Below are 17,944 nucleotides of genomic sequence, written 5' to 3' on the forward strand. Positions count from 1 at the left end.
CTATGCTGCCCCAAAACCAGAAAATGCTGTTCACGAAGTTACTATTCATATGAACAGTAACTCCTGCAAGTTTGGTTTTCTAAAATATCTTCCAAGATACATACTTTTAGTTGGTGGAAAGTAACCTCCAAGGGAAGAGCTACAACAACTTACTCCTACAACAAGAATAGTTTAAATTTTTGTTAGTTTCTAATTTCTTGTTTTGTTAGTCAATTAATTTCTTATTTGTAACTTGGAAAGTTTTCTTTTGAGTTCAATTTTTCCTTTCCATAATACTCCTACTTGGTTAGCAAGTTAGAGTTTAAGAAAGGAAGTTAGTTTACAGCTCTTAGTTTCCTAATTTTGATTTTAACTTTGTAACCAATCAAGGAGGCGTTTTTTATACTATTCTAAATCCAGGATCCTTATTTTGATTGCAAGGTAATATGAAAAAGATCAAAATCCCTGAAATATTAGACCCTCAGAGCATGAGGGAATGTGCAATGAAGTTGGTGACAAGGTGCCATCCTAACTTCAGAATCAATGCTTTATTATGGATGTGGATTTGATAACTACCCGAACCCCTATAGCTCTAGGTTTACAAATGGTATAAAGTTAGCTTTTTCTCTAAAGTAGCATTCTCATAGAATTCACATGATTGCAAACTTTTCTTAAAAAAAAAAAAAAACCTTCAATCATATAGAATGAGATTGAACTGAGGACATATTTTTATTGTGGGTTGGATATTTGAATTTTTTATTGTCCAGGCTGTAATGATCATATCTTGTACTTAGAACAGAGATCTCACTTTCTCTAAGTACAATGATGAAGAGGACCCAGAGTGGCTAATAGAAAACTTGCTTTGGCGAATAGGTTCGCTTCAACCCAGAAAAAAGGTCAAGAGTAGGTTGGCTCTCCAGCAAGAAAGCCTAGTTCCTATGAACATTCTAGAAGGAGTTAAAAAGAGGGTAAAAATCAAAGGAAGATTTACATATTCTAGGGGGTTACTTCTATTTTAAGTGTCATTCCAACCAACACATTTTTAGATCGCCTAATCGTCATCTGCCTATGTTTTTTCTTAAATTTTGTGGTGACTTGCCTTGAGGTGTCAATCGGCCGGATTGAGTTGGTTTTGATCGGGTCTATACTCATGAACTGTGATTCATCTATTTAAGGAATGAATTGATCTTCGTTGGTCTTGTGTTGAGTTTGATTAAGTTTCGAACTTTAACCGAGCTTCTCTAATTAATGGGATAAATACCAATAAAGTCTTACATAAGTCATAAACGGTTTTTAATTGTCTTAGATTTGAGATATATTTATCAAAAAAATAAAAAAATACTTAAATATATTTTATTAAATCATCAACAATTTAGAAAAGATATTACATTTAATAGCATTAAAAAATTGATAAACATATCAATAAGTACCTTATTCTATCTAAAAATATATATATATATATATATATATATCAAAAGATACATTAAATGGTTGGGTTAAATGTGTCGGGCCAAGTCGTGCTTGTAAATGGTCTGAGCCAAGTCAGGCTTGTAAATAAGCTGGACTGGTCTGCAACCGTCGGGCTTACCCTTTGCATTGTGTACTACCAATTTATAAATTGGTTGGGTTCAGGCCCGACACGTTTAATAATCAGCGCATGTCGGGTCGGTCTTTAAACGGTCGGGCCTAGTTGGTCAAATCGATCCTGTAATGCACATTCTAGAGAAGCACTTAGATCCTCTCCAGTACGAGACGGGTGCAATGAGCATTGCACGACTGAGAGTCCCTTGGGATGCATGTCAGGGTGCTCTCAATTGTGGGATGTTCACTACACCCTATCCTATTGGAGAGGATCAGAATCTCATCCCCATCTAAGCATTCCTCGATCTCTAATAACTAACTAATGTTTACTAAAAAACGGTAAGAGAACAGTATAGCTTGCAGAGTAGGGGTGTCAACGGGTCGGTTTGGCTTGGTTTTAATCTAAGTTGAATCGGCTTCAGTGTGGAAATGATGAAACAGAAACCAAACCAATAAGAAAATTTCGATTTCGATGTGACTTGGTTTGGGTTTGGCTTCGGTTTCTTGTATCGGTTTGTAATAGGGTTGATTTTGTGTTTTTTATCCGGTTTAGGTTTGATTTTCCATCCAAATATATTCAAAAATATGCAAAGCTTCTTCTTCTTTTTTTTTTTTTTAAATAATGAATGTTGGACTGTTTTCAATTTCTTATTGGTTTGGTTTCAGTTTCAATCTGGGTTTTGAGTTGGTTTTGGCTTGATTTTGGCTTCATTCGATTTTCGATACTGTTCAATGTGTTATATGAGCTACAATGTCCCAAACCAAAACCGGCCCAATAAACTTTTGATTTGGGTTTAATCCGCTTAATCTATGATGATTTTATTAGTTCGATCTAATGAAAGTTTATGCAAAAACACCTTTAGCAAATGAGGCTAGCAGTGTAGTTTTTTTATGAATGCGGATCAAATTCTCGTACAAGAATTATGGACTCCACTTAATCCCTCTCTTTTTAATTGGTTATTATTCTGAGTGAAATTCATATATAAATCAAACATGGTACAAAAATGATTCTCGTACGAGAACTTAAATCCACCCTCTCTTTTTACATCCGGTGAGTCTATACGAGAACTTGATCCACGCTTTCGTTTTTACGTCCGCTGTGTCTAACCATAACCATAGAGACACCGGAACGACCGCACCGCTTTCTATTTCCCACCCAATAGAGAAAAAAACGACCTTTTGATAACTAATGGACTGTCGCACACGGAAACGGGGGAAGCCAGCTGTTCCCAGTTTCGACTCCAAAGGGATTTTTTTGTTCTTTGGAAGATTTTCAACGGTGGAGGGGAGGTACTTCCCCAAATTAAGAAGCTCCCACGCCTTTACTTGGCAAAACAGCTACGCCAAATTGCAATCTTTAGCTGCTCCAAACCATTAGTTTCTGCCCCATTTCTCTCTGCTAAATTTAGCGTCTTTCATCAATTAGTGGGCTCTTAGAGTTAGAAGAGTTAACAGTAAAGATGGATTTTATTAGACGAAGCGCAGAAGCTAGAAAGACTGTGGTTGCTGGATCTGTTTGGGAGAGTAGAATGAAGAGCGATGAAGTCAAAGGTGGAATCAAGGTCTTCAATGGCGAAGAAAATTCTGAGGAAGGCGGTGGTGATGATCAAGGACTTCAGTTTTACCAGCGGTTGAAGCGGAATCAGAATGGTGGAGCGACTAGGAAAAGGAGGACTTGGAATGACAGAAGCCCGTTTCAGATAAGGAAGACGAGATCAGAATTGAAAAGATTTAGCGATGAATCCTGCAAGGAGCTAAATTTTTCTGTTGATTCAATTGAGGAAACCCAGATTCTGATGAGGAAATCAATTTCTAATGAATGCTGTAAGGAGCTTGGTGTGTCTGCTGATGTAACTGAAAAGAGCCCAATTCAGTTACGGAAGACCAGATCTGATTCTCATAGGAATGCTGTTGAAATACTCAAGAAGCTCCAGATTAGCAGAGAAAATATCGTATCTCCTGGCCTAAGCTATGTGAATCAGGTAAATTCTCCTCAAAGATTATGGATGGATGATGATGGTATTGATGCTGATGGAGAGGACGAAGGACAACACGAAGAGCATGATTTTGAGATCGAGGTAGATAAGAAGAGCTATGATGATAAGGAAGTCAACTTAGCAGAACAGAAATCCGTTAACATATTAGAACAGAAACTCAAAGAAGTAGAAGAAGTAAAGAAAGTTCACCAGATTCCTAGAAAGCCAATACCCATCTCCGCAAATGTGAATAACAAGCTATCTCCGGTTATAGATGGCCAAGTAATTGATCTCACAAAACCGAAGAAAGTTGTGAATGAAGAGAAGAAAGTTCATCACTTGAAAGAAAAACCCAAACACATCTTTTCAAAAGCCAATAAACACCCAGCCCCTGTTAGAACTCCTCTAATTGATCCTTCTCTCAGAAAACCACCGCCAAGTAAGCTCTTTTTTTTTTTCGTTCTTGCGACATTTTAGTGGTTCCCACTCATGGTTCTGGTTGTTTCAGTATCGCTATCTTTATTATTTCTCTCTTCAGTTGCAGCTTCAAAGGTGTTCGATAAAATTCCAGAGACACCAAAGAAGTTGCAGAACATTGGTGAGTTCTAATTTCTGGGCAAATTGAAGTAATTCCTTGATTTTGTAGCTTTGTTTATCTATTTATTTTAAAAGTACCCATCGATTTTCACATTATTCCTTTCATTTTTCAGTGGACTTGGTGATGTGGAAAGACATCTCGAAATCAATCTTTGCATTTGGTGTGGGAACATTCTTCATCCTCTCATCCTCCTTCATTGCAGAGTTCAATTTTAGGTGAAAACAAGCCATAGAAATAGTATTTCTCCAGTATTCTCCTATTTCCAACAGTTCCCATCTCTAAATCCTGTTGATTCTTACTTTCTACAGCTTAATTTCTGGAATTTCCTACATGGGTCTTATCTATCTTGCTGCAATCTTTTTATATAAATCGATTCTATGCAGGTAATCGTCCTAAACGATAAATTTTCCCAGAAAAGAAAGTTTACCAATTTTCCTGTCTTGTCTTTCTGATTTTTTTTACCAAAGAAAAAAAAAGGGTCTTTCTGATTTTCTGTTGCTTCTCTGTGAAATCAAATATAGCAGGGGAGCTATATGTTTGGATAACTCAAAGAACAAAGATTATATGGTGGGAGAGGAAGAAGCGATTTGGGTTCTAAGACAGATCCTTCCTTCCTTGAATGAGTTCCTGTTGACACTCAGAAGCCTCCTCTCGGGCGACCCTGCCACTACAATGAAGGTGAAGTGTGTAAAACAAACACCTCTCTCTCTCTCTCTCTCTATAGTAGTAAAGGAGAATTACTAAGAAAGGTGGGACTTTGTCAATGGCAGCTAGCAGTATTGCTGTTTGTTGTGGCTCGATGTGGAAGCTCCATCACCATGTGGACGATGGCCAAATTGGGTAAGTTGAGATATTTGAATGGGTAAAGCTGTAACAAATTCAATGATCGAAGGAAAAATCTAGCTGTTGCTGAGTATTGTTTTCCACTTGCCTTCTTTGCTCTTTCCTGTCTGTAGGTTTCTTCGCAGTCTTCACAGTTCCAAAAGTTTGTTCATCCTATTCCAGCCAGCTCACAACTTTCGGTAAAAAAAAAAAAAAAATTCTTCAGTTACATTTTCTTCATTTCCTTGTAGGGCGGCGGTCAATAGAACGGTCCTGGTCATGTGGCTAATGCAGCAGCATGTGGACCAATGGGATGGCAGTTGGTGGCATCAATTAGTTTGCCGGTGGCCGGCGGGGGGTTAGGGTGTCACATCTGGCTGTGTCTGGGCATAAAGGTCGGGACTAGGGATGGTTCTTTTTTTCCAACTTATATAATCTATTATTACTATATTTATGGGAGAAAGAATGTTATCCTACTATCGTAGGAAATCATTAGACATAATAGACACGGAAAGACCGTGCTGCCCCCATCTCATAGGGCACTAAAAATGCTCCCATGTGTTATCCTATTGGTTTACGTGTTGGTGTGTATGCTATTTTTATATAGGGAAAGTGTTTCTTGTGAAAAATTATGGCTCTTGCACATGCACAGGGCTAATGGGAGTACACAAGAAACATTAACTGAGCATTATTTTTCATTTCATTGGGATGGGTTGATCATTTCACACCCCCATATGCCTCGGAGTAGGGGTCACCTCTCCATGGAAACCATCTTTTATATGTGGAAGTGGTTCTCTATTTTACATTAGTTCTCCTTTTATATATTATATATATATATATATATATATATCTCACTTTTTTTCCTTTCGAAACTAAGGGGTAAAGGTCTTTTCAAATGGAGATGAGAGATAGACTTAAAATTTAAATGGGAGTGCTGTAGGCCACACTTCTAAATGAAGTTCTTTTCTCTTATATAATAGAGGAAAGAATGCTACCTGTTTGGTTGTCTACGCCTAGACAAAAGACCTCGTTACCCTACGTGGTGTGCTGGTGTGTACGGGTCTACTACTGAGGTTGACCATCTCGCAACAAACCAACCTGGAACCTGGGGTCTATTTTACTAGATATGATGGACCAACAATTCATTGGGTCCACTCGATATTCCTCCGGTGGAGCCCAATGACCAGTGGGTCATGTAGATCCTGGATATTTGTTAGGGTCAATTGATCATGAATTTTGGGTATTGACACCTGTAGCGAAGTTTTGGATCAGACGATGTAAGGATGCTTGGTATTTGTGCACTTACAAGAATGCCGTGTCAGCTGCCGGTTTTGCCCTCACGTGGATTTTCTCTTCAGTTGTGGCCCGCATTTGGTTAGGTAAGGACATCATTGTCATTTCAAACAGGAACGAAGGCCATATAAGTAATTCCAGCGTCTTGTTGATAATGTTCATTATCCTTTGTGCAGTATTCATGTTGGTTGTGGCCGTTCGATATTATCAGCAGTCATTATCAAGTAAGGATTGGAGAGACGAAGAAATGAAGAGAGGGAGAGAAGATTTCAGTTGGAGGGAAGGAGAGTATGAGGGGGACAAAGAGAAGGGCTTGGTGGGCCCACCGTAGTGGAACTAGGTAAAGAATATAAAGGATGATGAAGTGTCGTGGAAAAGGAGCACATGGCGCATGTAGCTGTCAGCAGCGCCACAGCTACCTTACCCCCACCCCCTGATCCCACAAATGGCATATGGTGGTGACATGGAGAGTTCTTTTTTGTACAAGGAAAAAAAAAAACGAAGGAATTTGGTTTGCAGTGAGCAATGCCCCTACTTCCCTCGTAGGACTTTAACTCGGTTGGTTTCTTTCCTTAAATCTCTGATTGCTCCCTTCATTAGACAGCCTCTCCACGAAGCAGGGTAAAGTTACGGGCATGGTGATCTTAGAACCTTATCAGTGGTGGAAGCCTTGTGCATTGAATAAATTCTTTTATTTTTTTCCCTTTCATTATAGTAAAAGATAAGAAATTGAAAACTATCCATTTAACAAGTAGATGAGTGCAGGGTTGTCAAAATTTTGGCCATTTCGTTGAAGCCTGGTCTAGATTGATGACTAAAAATGTGAGGCTCATGTATTGATATTATCCGCAGTCATCAGTGAATGGTAATAAAATGTTTATAGTCTGATTAGACTGTTTAAACTCATTTAGTCTGATTACATCCCTTTTATGGTCGATTTATAGTTTAATTAGTCCATTAGCCCAATTGAAGCTTGATCAGTCCAATTACTTTGAGTTTGATTATGGACCAGTAACTGATCAATGGAATAAAATCGCGTTTATGCCTTGGCTTACAAGGCTTGATTATCTAAATGGGCAAAAACAATGTTGGAACTTAAATTAATGGGGACCAATTAGGCCCGACTGATTGTCAACCCTAGATGAGCAGTCACCCCCCCCTTTTCTTTACATTAAGCGAAAGGAAACAAAAAATAGTTACAACCTCCATAAGTGATCATCTTCCTAGCTAGCATTCTAACCATATCTACAAGCTTTTCAGATTGTTTCTTCATCCTTTTTTCCATTAGAAATCATTTGTATTAAAAAGAAAAAAAAAAGAATATATATATATACAAACTGAAGGGAATCAAGACGAGGCCCCAAACAAACAACTGGGAGACCAGGAAAGAACTCCTACCCCACCTTCGGCATTGCCATCAGCAAAGAAAGGAGTCCTAAAGCTCAGGACCCGCAAGGAAAAATAAAAAAATACAAAAGAAACACTATAAAGTCATCCTGAATCTGGTACGACCTGAGGCATCCATATCCAGGTCCATCTTGACCAAAGCCGACCATACTGTCACTGGGGCCGAGGACTAAGATAACTCCACATATTTTGATAAAAAATCAGCTATTGAATTTGCTTCACGAAAACAATGGTTGATTTTCCACTCCACACAATCCAAAAACCTCAAACAGGCTAACCACTTCTGACGAATTGGCCAAGGGACCCTGTTTTTCAGCATCAAGGTGACCACTGCGACTGAATCACATTTGATCCACAACTTTTGCACACCCAGATTTTCAGCATGCTCAATCCCTGAAATTATAGCCAAGAATTCCGCTTCAAAATTGGTACGAATACCAAGGAAATCCCTGAAAGTGGCCATAACCTCCCCCATCTCATTACGAAAGACTCCACCTGCGCCAGAAATACTAGGGTTCCCAAGAGAACTCATCCTATTTAATTTCCCCCACCCTGTTGGGGGACGACACTAGAAAATTTCAAAACAATCTCTATGGATGCGTTGCACCTAAGTCCAGCCATAGTTGATGCTGCATTACTTTAAAGGAACTAGCATGAATTAGAGACATGCCAAACTTTACGCCAGTCCAATCTAACATCATAGAAATATGTTGATCTGACATACCAACAATCATTGGACGACTAATTCCAAATTTCCAGACTATCCACATGTTAGGCACTTTATCTAACCTATCATTGTGAATAAAATCAACATCATACCCCAATTTACTAAATAATAAAGCAGGGAACCTACTTACATGAACCATGGGTTTAGCAAACAGAGAATCTTTGGAGTAGACTCCTTCATCATTCTTCGTAAGGCACTTCTCGACGTAGCCTTTTTTACACCCCGAATGTTCCAATAAAGAACACGCATGACGAACTAATTTGAGATTTTATTTTTGTCAGACTTTTTTGCCTGACCTCCCCCCTTCTTCTTTTGCTTTCCTCCTGCAGCCAAACCACCTCTTTCCCTCTCCCTGGTTATAGCTAGCCTATCCACCATGGCTACTTCATGCATCACCAATGCAGTCCCTCTAGAGACATCCACCACCAAAAGAGAAGAGACCACATGATCAGTCCTAGCATCCATGCCTAATCGATGGACACCAGTAGCCCCCACTCAACCATGCCCCGTGCCTGCACCCATCCTTGTAGAGCGAGATGGGTAGCTAGTCTCTGCGACTATCTCAGCTTCATCGGGTTCAACAGACCTTTGGTGATTCAAATCCTCCACAGGAAATAGGGGTTGACCCGAACTCGCATTTGGGTCTTGCGCCATCAACCCATCATCTAAACCCATAATCGACTCCACAGAATCAGCCTCACTAATTGCCCGATTTTGAGAATCCCCTCCAATGCAATCTCCCCACTTTTCTAATTCGTTTGGACTCCCAATAGGAGAATTCAAACAAATTTGAATTCCTCCCTCATTAAGTGACTCATTATTTGGAAAGTTACTTAAATGAGAAATATTCTGATTGGACAAATTTAAATTTGGCAAGGTTTTAGACACACTTGGCACCTCCCTCACCGAGTCAACCCCTTGTGAGTTAACTCCATCTTCCACATACACCGCCCCTGGCACACCTGCGTTCTTCTCCACTGCACTTTTTTTTGCATCATCAACTTTCTTCTGTCTACAAGCAGCAATCAAGTGATTGATGCGCTTACAGGAACCACATCGCCCCACATTATCTTCATAGATGACCTTTTGAAGAAAGCCGAATACCTGAGAGGTTCCTGGTTCCAATCGTTCAATCTGAACTTCTTCTACCCTCACCGTCGATTTTGAAATATCGATCTCCACTAAAATCCTTCAAAGTATCCCAAGATACCTTGCCATGTGAACTTGTCTAAAGCGACAGGGCTCCCCATTGCCTTCACAATAGAAAATAGAACATTCTCATGCCAATACTCCAACGGGAGATTAGGCAGGCAAATCTAGACCAATTTTGTGAGAGTTTACTTTTCATGGATGTTGAAATCTAGTTTCCAATGCTGGAACCGAATCAATTGTTCCCCTACACGTAAAGGGCTTTGCCTCCAGACCGCCGCCTTGTCTCCCTCACATTGGAATTAAAAGATCACATACCCCTTTCCCAGAGGATGTATGACAACTCCCTGACCCAAATTCCATTACTCACGAGCCTCCTCACGCAAAGCATCAAGAAAAATAAGGAGAAAGTTTACTCTACCGATCAACACAAAACGAAAGTTTTGCCTCTTTGCTTCATAGTCTTGCTGTGTAATGATGATCTGCCTAATATTTCCTACCTGGATCAGTTCTGGCAAAGAATCAATCGCAGGCCATGATAGGACCCCCAACACCCTTGCATATGAACACTGAGGTGCCGCTGCCGCTGGCTCCCTAACAGGGACTGGATTCACTGGACCAGGATCCAAATTCTCTCTTCCACCACCGTCTTCTTCCTCCTTGTCACCAACTCCCCTAACTCCCAAATCACCAGACACTCTCTCTTCTCCGCTCATTTTTCCCCCTCCCCTATTGATCGCAATGTCGAATGTAGGAGTTCTAGGTATCTTTTTTTTCGATTGTTTCTTCATCCTCCCAAAAAAAAATAAAAAATAAAAATAAAAAAAATAAAAAGAAAAAGAAAAAGAAAAATAAAAAAAAGATTGTTTCTTCATAATAACAAATTAAAAAACAATTAAAACACATAGTTAATATCAAACAATTCTTGGACATTTATTCATCTAAAAAAAAAAAAAACTTAGACGCATTCCCATGGCTATGGCCGATCTGTGGACTTTGGAACCAATTGAATTAAGGCACACCATCTGTGCCCAGATGTTTAGGATGAATTGAGGATTGTGTGGATAGGTGTACGGTCCTAGGTTCGATTCCCCATATATACATCTGCGATTTAAGTGGAGACCAAGGCGATGGGTGGCTGCACTAGTCTGCCCGATGATTAGTCGAGTTGTGCGTAAGTTGGCTCGGACACCTTGAAAAAAAAAAAAAAAAAAAACAAGGCACACAATCTACAGTCAAAATAAACTGATCCGAGGCTGGAAAATTGGTGTATGCATAAAGAGAACATGTAGCACATTCAATGGGCAATAAGGTGATGATGAAGAAAAAGATGGAGATAATTGAAGATCAAAATCCACCTAGCAATATTTTCCAAAATAGCAACATACGTAAAATAGTTGCCATAATCAATTTGTGATCAAATTGTTCATTTAAAGTAATTGAAACCCTTTTCATAGGTTCCATGATACTCTTTAAACATTAGAACAAGTGTTGTGAACTTCCTAGGATTGCTAGAGTTATCAAACTTCCAGGGAGTGCTAGAGTTTGTAATGTTTTCCTTGTGTGCTTTTATTCGAGGCACTCTTAAGATATGTTTAATAATTTACAGATTTATTTTTGCCCTCTTAGCATAATACATTTTTTTCTTTCAATCTAACAACTTAAACTATTAGGTGGAGATGGCCCAAAGGTATATGAAGTCAACACAGATTTGAACTTAATTGATGCAAGATTTTTTTTTTTTTGCTAGAAGATGATTTTATTAAAAAAGAGAATAATACATTGAAAGAGAAAAAAAACAAGAACAAGGGCGAAACCACTAGAGCAACTTGCAAACTCCACCTTCGGCATGGTCATCAACAGAGATAGCAAGCCGCGCCCTAGCAGAATCTGAATCTGCGTCTGTCCATGGGATCATTCTCCAAATCAGCAAAGATATGACTCGGGAAAGACACCGAGTTGTCAGAGAGCCCTGATTTAGAAGCCTTCTTCGCAAGAAAGTCAGCTATCGTATTAGCTTCACGAAAGCAGTGGGTGATCTTCCAGGGGATAGACTCCAAAAATGGAAGAACAAACATCCACCTCTGGAGAACATACCACAGAATTTGATTGTTCTGAACTGCGGACACCACCGCGCCCGTCCGAGTCAAACTCAATCCACAGACCCCTTGCATCAGAATCCTTAGCCATCCAGATCCCTTCCATAACCGCCTCAAACTCAGCCTCATAAATTTTATTAATGCCTAAGAAAATACTGAAAGAGTTGCATACCTGACCTTTGCTGTCCCGAGCAATACCCCCTCCTCCTGCCCTTCCTGGATTTCCCAAAGAACTGCCATCAAAATTAATTTTGATCCAGTTCGGCACAGAATTGCGCTAGTGCACTTTCAGATGAGGGGAGAAGCTGGGATTTTCGATAGGTAATCCTAATTTCCTGCAGCACAATATATCTTTAAGGGACTTCACCTCTCCTTTTGTATGCCCCAAGCAAAGAACGAGATCCTGACGAATGAATTTACAAATTATACCTCTATAATTTCCAACACTTTAACAACCCATTTGCCAATTTTTTTAATTTTCTCTGGTCATTGTTGATCCATCATAAACTATTAGTTAAAGCTTTGAACACCCTTACACACACACCAAAAAAAAAAAAAAAAAAAAAATAGTCCTTGGACACCTATTTTCTTTGGAGGGCTGGTTCTCTTCAATTTCTTAGGAAAATGTCATGATATTTGATTCATGCAAATTCTTTGTCATCCTAATGTTGTGGTTTACTTATAATCAGGGGACAGATTGATGCTGTTGGGACCTCTCCATTTGATATTTATGGCTTTAAATTCATTACAATTGGCACACTGATGAAGTTTGCAATCACTCTCTTGTTGTTTATGTGACCACGTTATTGTATATCATGTACTCGATCCTATTTAATTGGAATAAGATTAACTATTATTATTGTTTCTGTTGGGGATCCTTTACCATATTAAACATATGAATAATCCTATAGTGTTTAGAATACAAGAATCATCAACCAATCATAAAAGATTAATCATGGGTGTAATCCCTAAACCAAGAACAATAAAGTATCCCATCTTAAAATACATAACCATATAGATTTACTATATCTATAATAATCAATGGGACAACCATGACATGAACCATAAATGAGAATAAAGAAGTACCTGTGTCCCATGAATATAGATTATGAAACTCTGTCCCATGTGGTTAAACATTATTCCCGTGAAGATGACAATGACGAACTACACAAGTGGAGTCCTTCTACTGACATCTTCTGCAGCCTCTTACTCTAGGGTTTCATCTCTTTCTGTGCACTTGCTCTTGTGAGAAAGCCGTGCTCTCAAAACCAATAAGGCATTAAAGTAATGGCTGCAGGGACCGTCAATATTTTATTTATAATAGAATCCCTAAAACCCTATTCCACTCTCACAATGGAAAGAGCTAGGAGTTTCCTAATCAGAGTGGGTCTATAATTACTTGGGCCCAATGGATCAATCGGTATCAGTTAAGCCCACATAAAAATCCTAACAATCTCTCACTTGGGCTACATTGATACTGATGTGTTTCCATTGATACCTAGCCAAATAATCCCAAGACTGAATACCTCTCAAACAAACTTTGATCTAGTCAATAATCTCTACTGTTAAACAATAGTAGAAAATACACCTCAATATACGGCATATAACTATCTAATGTTACAAATAATAGAAAACTATCAGTCCAAATCGCCTGGAAACATATATATATATATATATATATAAGGAATTGATATTATACCTGTGATCATATGAAATATACATTTTCTTATAGGTCATTTATTGATCTAAAGATCAGCCTACCTTGAAAACCTCACAGGTAGAAAACTTTGATATTAATCAACACTTGACAAACCGCCATTTTCTTGAATTAATATCTTACTTTGGCATACCGCCTATGGCTAACTACCACTTCTATGGATTTATGTTAAATACCACCATAAATCATAAACTTTGACAAATCGCCTATGGTTAATCACCACTACCATAGATTTATGTTAAATACCACCATAAATCACAACCTTTGGCAAACCGCCTATGGTAAATCACCATTTCTTTGGAATTAGGCTAAATACAGCCATACATCACAAATTCTGACAAAATATCATCAATTACCTTGACTTATCATCAATTACTTTGGCTAAGCACTGCCAATAAACCTTAGCAGACACATCTTTAAACTTTGACTTTTATCGTCTTTAAACTTTGGTTGTCGCTACCATGATATATTTGGTTAAATGAGATCATAAAACTCACACTAACCAAGTATATCAAAAACCTCAATAATACCAATGTCAGAAAATATGGCTCTTGAGTACTTTGTCGATAAACTTGGGTGACACCACCTTTGGGCAAATGTCACATTTACCTTGAGAAACATACAATTGAACTGAATGTACCACTTTGGTGGGTTTCACTCATTCCTATCATGTTTTCCACATTTGAGATGAATATATGTACAGAAGTGTATGCTTTAATGTATTTCTTAATCAACTAAGGACAACACAAACAAATAAAGCATAAATGGAGATAAATAATTTAGAGAACAAGATTTAAGACAAAGTCAGTTCAAAATTACTCCAAAATCATTGTAAACTTAATAGGGTAACAAAATTGTTCCTATATCCCTTCAGTTGTGCTTTGATCAGCAACAACACCTGTTTGGGTTCCTTGAGAGCTAAAACCAGATTAAGTAACCCTAAAAATCTCAGGTATGAATCATACATACCAAATAACTAGGCTGTAAAATTTAATACGTACATCTAGCAGATAAACTACACAATAAATGTACATCTAGTAGATAAAACACACAAGAGTCACAACCATAACTACATTCCTATCCTTTAGGCTAAGAATGCACTGGTCTTCTTGTAAATCCAAATTTACTTGAAACTACAATTATTTTTATCACATATGAGCTTAGAAGCCTCTAAGTTATAGTCATTTCCATACATGTATTTTCTTTAACTTAGATGATACCACCTTTGGGAAAATGTCACCAACTTTACTGCGCTTGAAAAAACTATGAAAGAATAGGATGTGCCACTTTGGTGGATTTCATCCAATGCTTTCATAGCTTCCTAGAAATATATTGTGCAACATAAAATATGCGGAAGCTCACACCCAGTTTAATTCTAACATATTTGTCCATCATATGGTGTTTCAAACAAAACATACAAGTACAAAATGACATGAATATGAATTACTATATATTTCAGTCATAAATAATTCTTCAATATCATGATAATAATAAATCAATGCAAAACTCAAAATAGTTCTTTTGCATGAAAAACAATATAGTACACTGAATTTATTCTCCCACTAGCAACCTAGTATAATGACCTTCTACTAGTAACATCCTCCCACTAGCAACCTAATATACCGAATTTTTCCTCCCACTGGTCGAGCCACATAAAATAGCTTAAGATCCATACTTCTATCCTCCCACTTGGTTCGACCAATAATAAATTAATCAATTTATTAGAGAGCACAATTCGTTAAATGTGACATACATATAAACTTGTTCACATAAGCCCAAAAACAGAAGAAAACCAAACATTTATTAATTAATGTTCATAAATAGGTTTTCAAATAACAATGACAGTGTTACTGAACTTGGTGTTGGATTGATCAAAACCGATACTAATCCAACCCAACCAATCCGAATTGATCCAACCGGAATATAAAAATAACACAATAAATAAACCTACAACCTCTGGTCATAGTCATAAAACACTCATCCACCTTATTGCCATTGATCAACTGTCCAATGCCTTTTAGGGCAAAAATCTTTGCTTTAAAAGCATAATACCAAACTATTGATTTGGTTTTCCTAGTATAGAAAACTAGGTCTTTGAGGCAAATATAGACCTCCATATTATCAAGCCACTTTTAAAGACATTCAATTTAATGGTTCAACTCAAGGAAGAATAATCCATTCAATACTTAATTAATGTATGTAATATCAATAAAATTAAAACTACTATTACATCACTAATCATTAAACATAACCAGAGTATCAACCGAACTACATTCTCAACCTTTGGGTTTGGAATGCACTGGTCTACTCAAAAACTACAATGACCGTGGGAGCTCTTCAACTTCGAAAATTACTATCACTTTTGGATGAATAGAAACTTCTAGGTTAAGGTCTGCCCAAAGTACACTTGCATTTATGCTTATCTTTGATAATGTCGCCTTTGGGCAAGCATTACCTAATTCCTGTCAATAATTTTCTATGTCTTTGAAAATAAGACAAAACCTTTGAGTTGCAAACCTATTGCAGTAATCTTAGATTTTACCATTATAGTGGGTTCCATCAATTCGACTGCAATAGCTTACAACTACACCTGGCAGCTTAAATTTGTGAATTATTTAAACATGAACTAAACATCATTTAAATGTAAAAGAACAAGCATATAACTATTAAAAAAAAAAATAAACATTATAATGCTCAATTTTCAATTACTTCAAGAGTGTCAACCGGAACTACATTCCTGACCTTTGGATCTGAAGCATACTGGTCCACTCAAGTTTCTGCTATTACTACGAGACTTTTTCTAACTTTCGAAAAGTACCACTATCTTTGGATGGACAACATCTTCTAGGTTGAGAAATTCCTATTCTGTTTTTCACTTGCTTTAACTTTAACTTTTATTTGATAATGTCACATTTGGGTGAACATTAGCAACCTTGCTACCAACCATTATTCTTTGTTTTTTTCAAACAAAAAAGATATTTGATTTGTATTCTATTACAATAAGGTTGAACTTTACCACTTTGGTGGATTCCATCCAATCTTACTGTAATAGTCTACAAATTCATTCCGACAGCTAAAAGTGGGATTGTTTAAGCATGAATAAAAATATTCATAAAAAAAAGCATGAACTACATTACCAAGAATAAACAAGTTCATATTCTGATATGCAAGTAATGTATGAGTTGATTTTCTTTTATTTCTTCCTATTAATAGAAAAATCATAAAGAATCATTAACCACCCATACTTGTAACTTATACAAAATAGACCATAAAAGTTGATCAAAACTAGGCTCATAATATATCAAAACGAAGAGCACGAAAAACTAAACTCAACGCAAAAAACCAGGGTGAAAAATTCTTCACGATTTGCCCGTACGAGCCATTTGAAGTTGCAGAAGAAAAATAGATCAAAATCAATATAGTTTCCCAAACCAACCGGTTTGGCGAAGCGGTTTAATCCAGTTTGGGCATATTGGTTCCGGGTCAATTAGTCAACGACCCGGTCAACCTTTGACTGAGTCAAACAGAGTTGGTCATGAGTTGACCCACTGCACCTTGGGTCAACTCGATAGGGTTTTCGAGTTGACCCGGCGATGACTCGCCGCCTTTTTTTTTCTCTCTGCTCCGGTAGCTGATTTTCGACGGTACGTGATGGCACGTCTGGAGGTTTTTGGAGACTTACGGCATACCACCACAACCGTCTTCTCGTGCTCTACAACTTTTGTGAAGAAGGTTTTCCCATACGGGATGTTTAAGCGATGGTAAAATTATGATTTTCATGATTTGGGACCCAAATCCTATACAAAATCAATTTTCCTTTTTCTTGATTCTAACACTATAAGGCTTGGCTCTGATACCAATTGTTGGGGATCCTTTACCATATTAAACATATGAATAACCCTATAGTGTTTAGAATACAAGAATCATCAACCAATCATAAAAGATTAATCATGGGTGTAGTCCCTAAACCAAGAACAATAAAATATCCCATCTTAAAATACATAACCATATAGATTTACCATATCTATAATAATCAATGGGACAACCATGATATGAACCATAAATGGGAATAAAGAAGTACCTGTGTCCCATGAACATAGATCATGAAACTCTGTCCCATGTGGTTAAACATTACTCCCATGAAGATGACAATGACGAACTACGCAAGTGGAGTCCTTCTACTGAGATCTTCTACAACCTCTTACTCTAGGGTTTCCTCTCTTTCTATGCACTTGCTCTTGTGAGAAAGCTGTGCTCCCAAAACCAATAAGGCATTACAGTAATGGCTGCAGAGACCGTCAGTATTCTATTTATAATAGAATTCCTAAAACCCTATTCCACTCTCACAATGAAAAGAGCTAAGAGTTTCCTAATCAAAATGGGTTTATAATTGCTTGGGCCCAATGAATCAATCGGTATCAGTTAAGTCCACATAAAAATCCTAACGATTTCACATTTATTCGTTTTGAAAGGTCCACTCTATTAATCTGTGGCATCTCCATTTTCTTTTTTATACAGTTTGATCAGGACAGGCCATTCTAGAAACAACTTGGCCATTATGGTCGATTTGATCCCAAGTCCTAAATCCATGATAAG

The 17,944-nt window shown here is 37.7% G+C and overlaps 1 protein-coding gene across 4 annotated transcripts; it reads left to right on the forward strand.

Moving 5' to 3' along the window:
* Positions 1-2,749: 2,749 nt before the first annotated feature.
* On the forward strand, positions 2,750-7,155 carry LOC122075376 (reticulon-like protein B21). 4 transcript variants are annotated; one of them, XM_042640362.1, is made up of 9 exons: positions 2,753-3,975; positions 4,075-4,134; positions 4,247-4,349; positions 4,443-4,517; positions 4,656-4,812; positions 4,905-4,974; positions 5,091-5,156; positions 6,213-6,335; positions 6,426-7,155. In XM_042640362.1, exons 1-9 carry the CDS (start codon positions 3,021-3,023, stop codon positions 6,578-6,580), a joined length of 1,764 nt encoding a protein of 587 aa, XP_042496296.1. In that variant the 5' UTR covers positions 2,753-3,020; the 3' UTR covers positions 6,581-7,155. The 4 variants fall into 4 exon arrangements, 3 of the variants coding, with proteins under 3 accessions (XP_042496298.1, XP_042496296.1, XP_042496297.1); XM_042640363.1 differs by having other exon boundaries at positions 4,659-4,812; XR_006139235.1 differs by lacking the exon at positions 6,426-7,155 and having other exon boundaries at positions 2,750-3,975; positions 5,091-5,351.
* Positions 7,156-17,944: the final 10,789 nt, after the last annotated feature.

The sequence above is a fragment of the Macadamia integrifolia genome, chromosome 4 (genome assembly GCF_013358625.1).
Source record: "Macadamia integrifolia cultivar HAES 741 chromosome 4, SCU_Mint_v3, whole genome shotgun sequence".
Classification (NCBI taxonomy): Eukaryota; Viridiplantae; Streptophyta; class Magnoliopsida; order Proteales; family Proteaceae; genus Macadamia; species Macadamia integrifolia.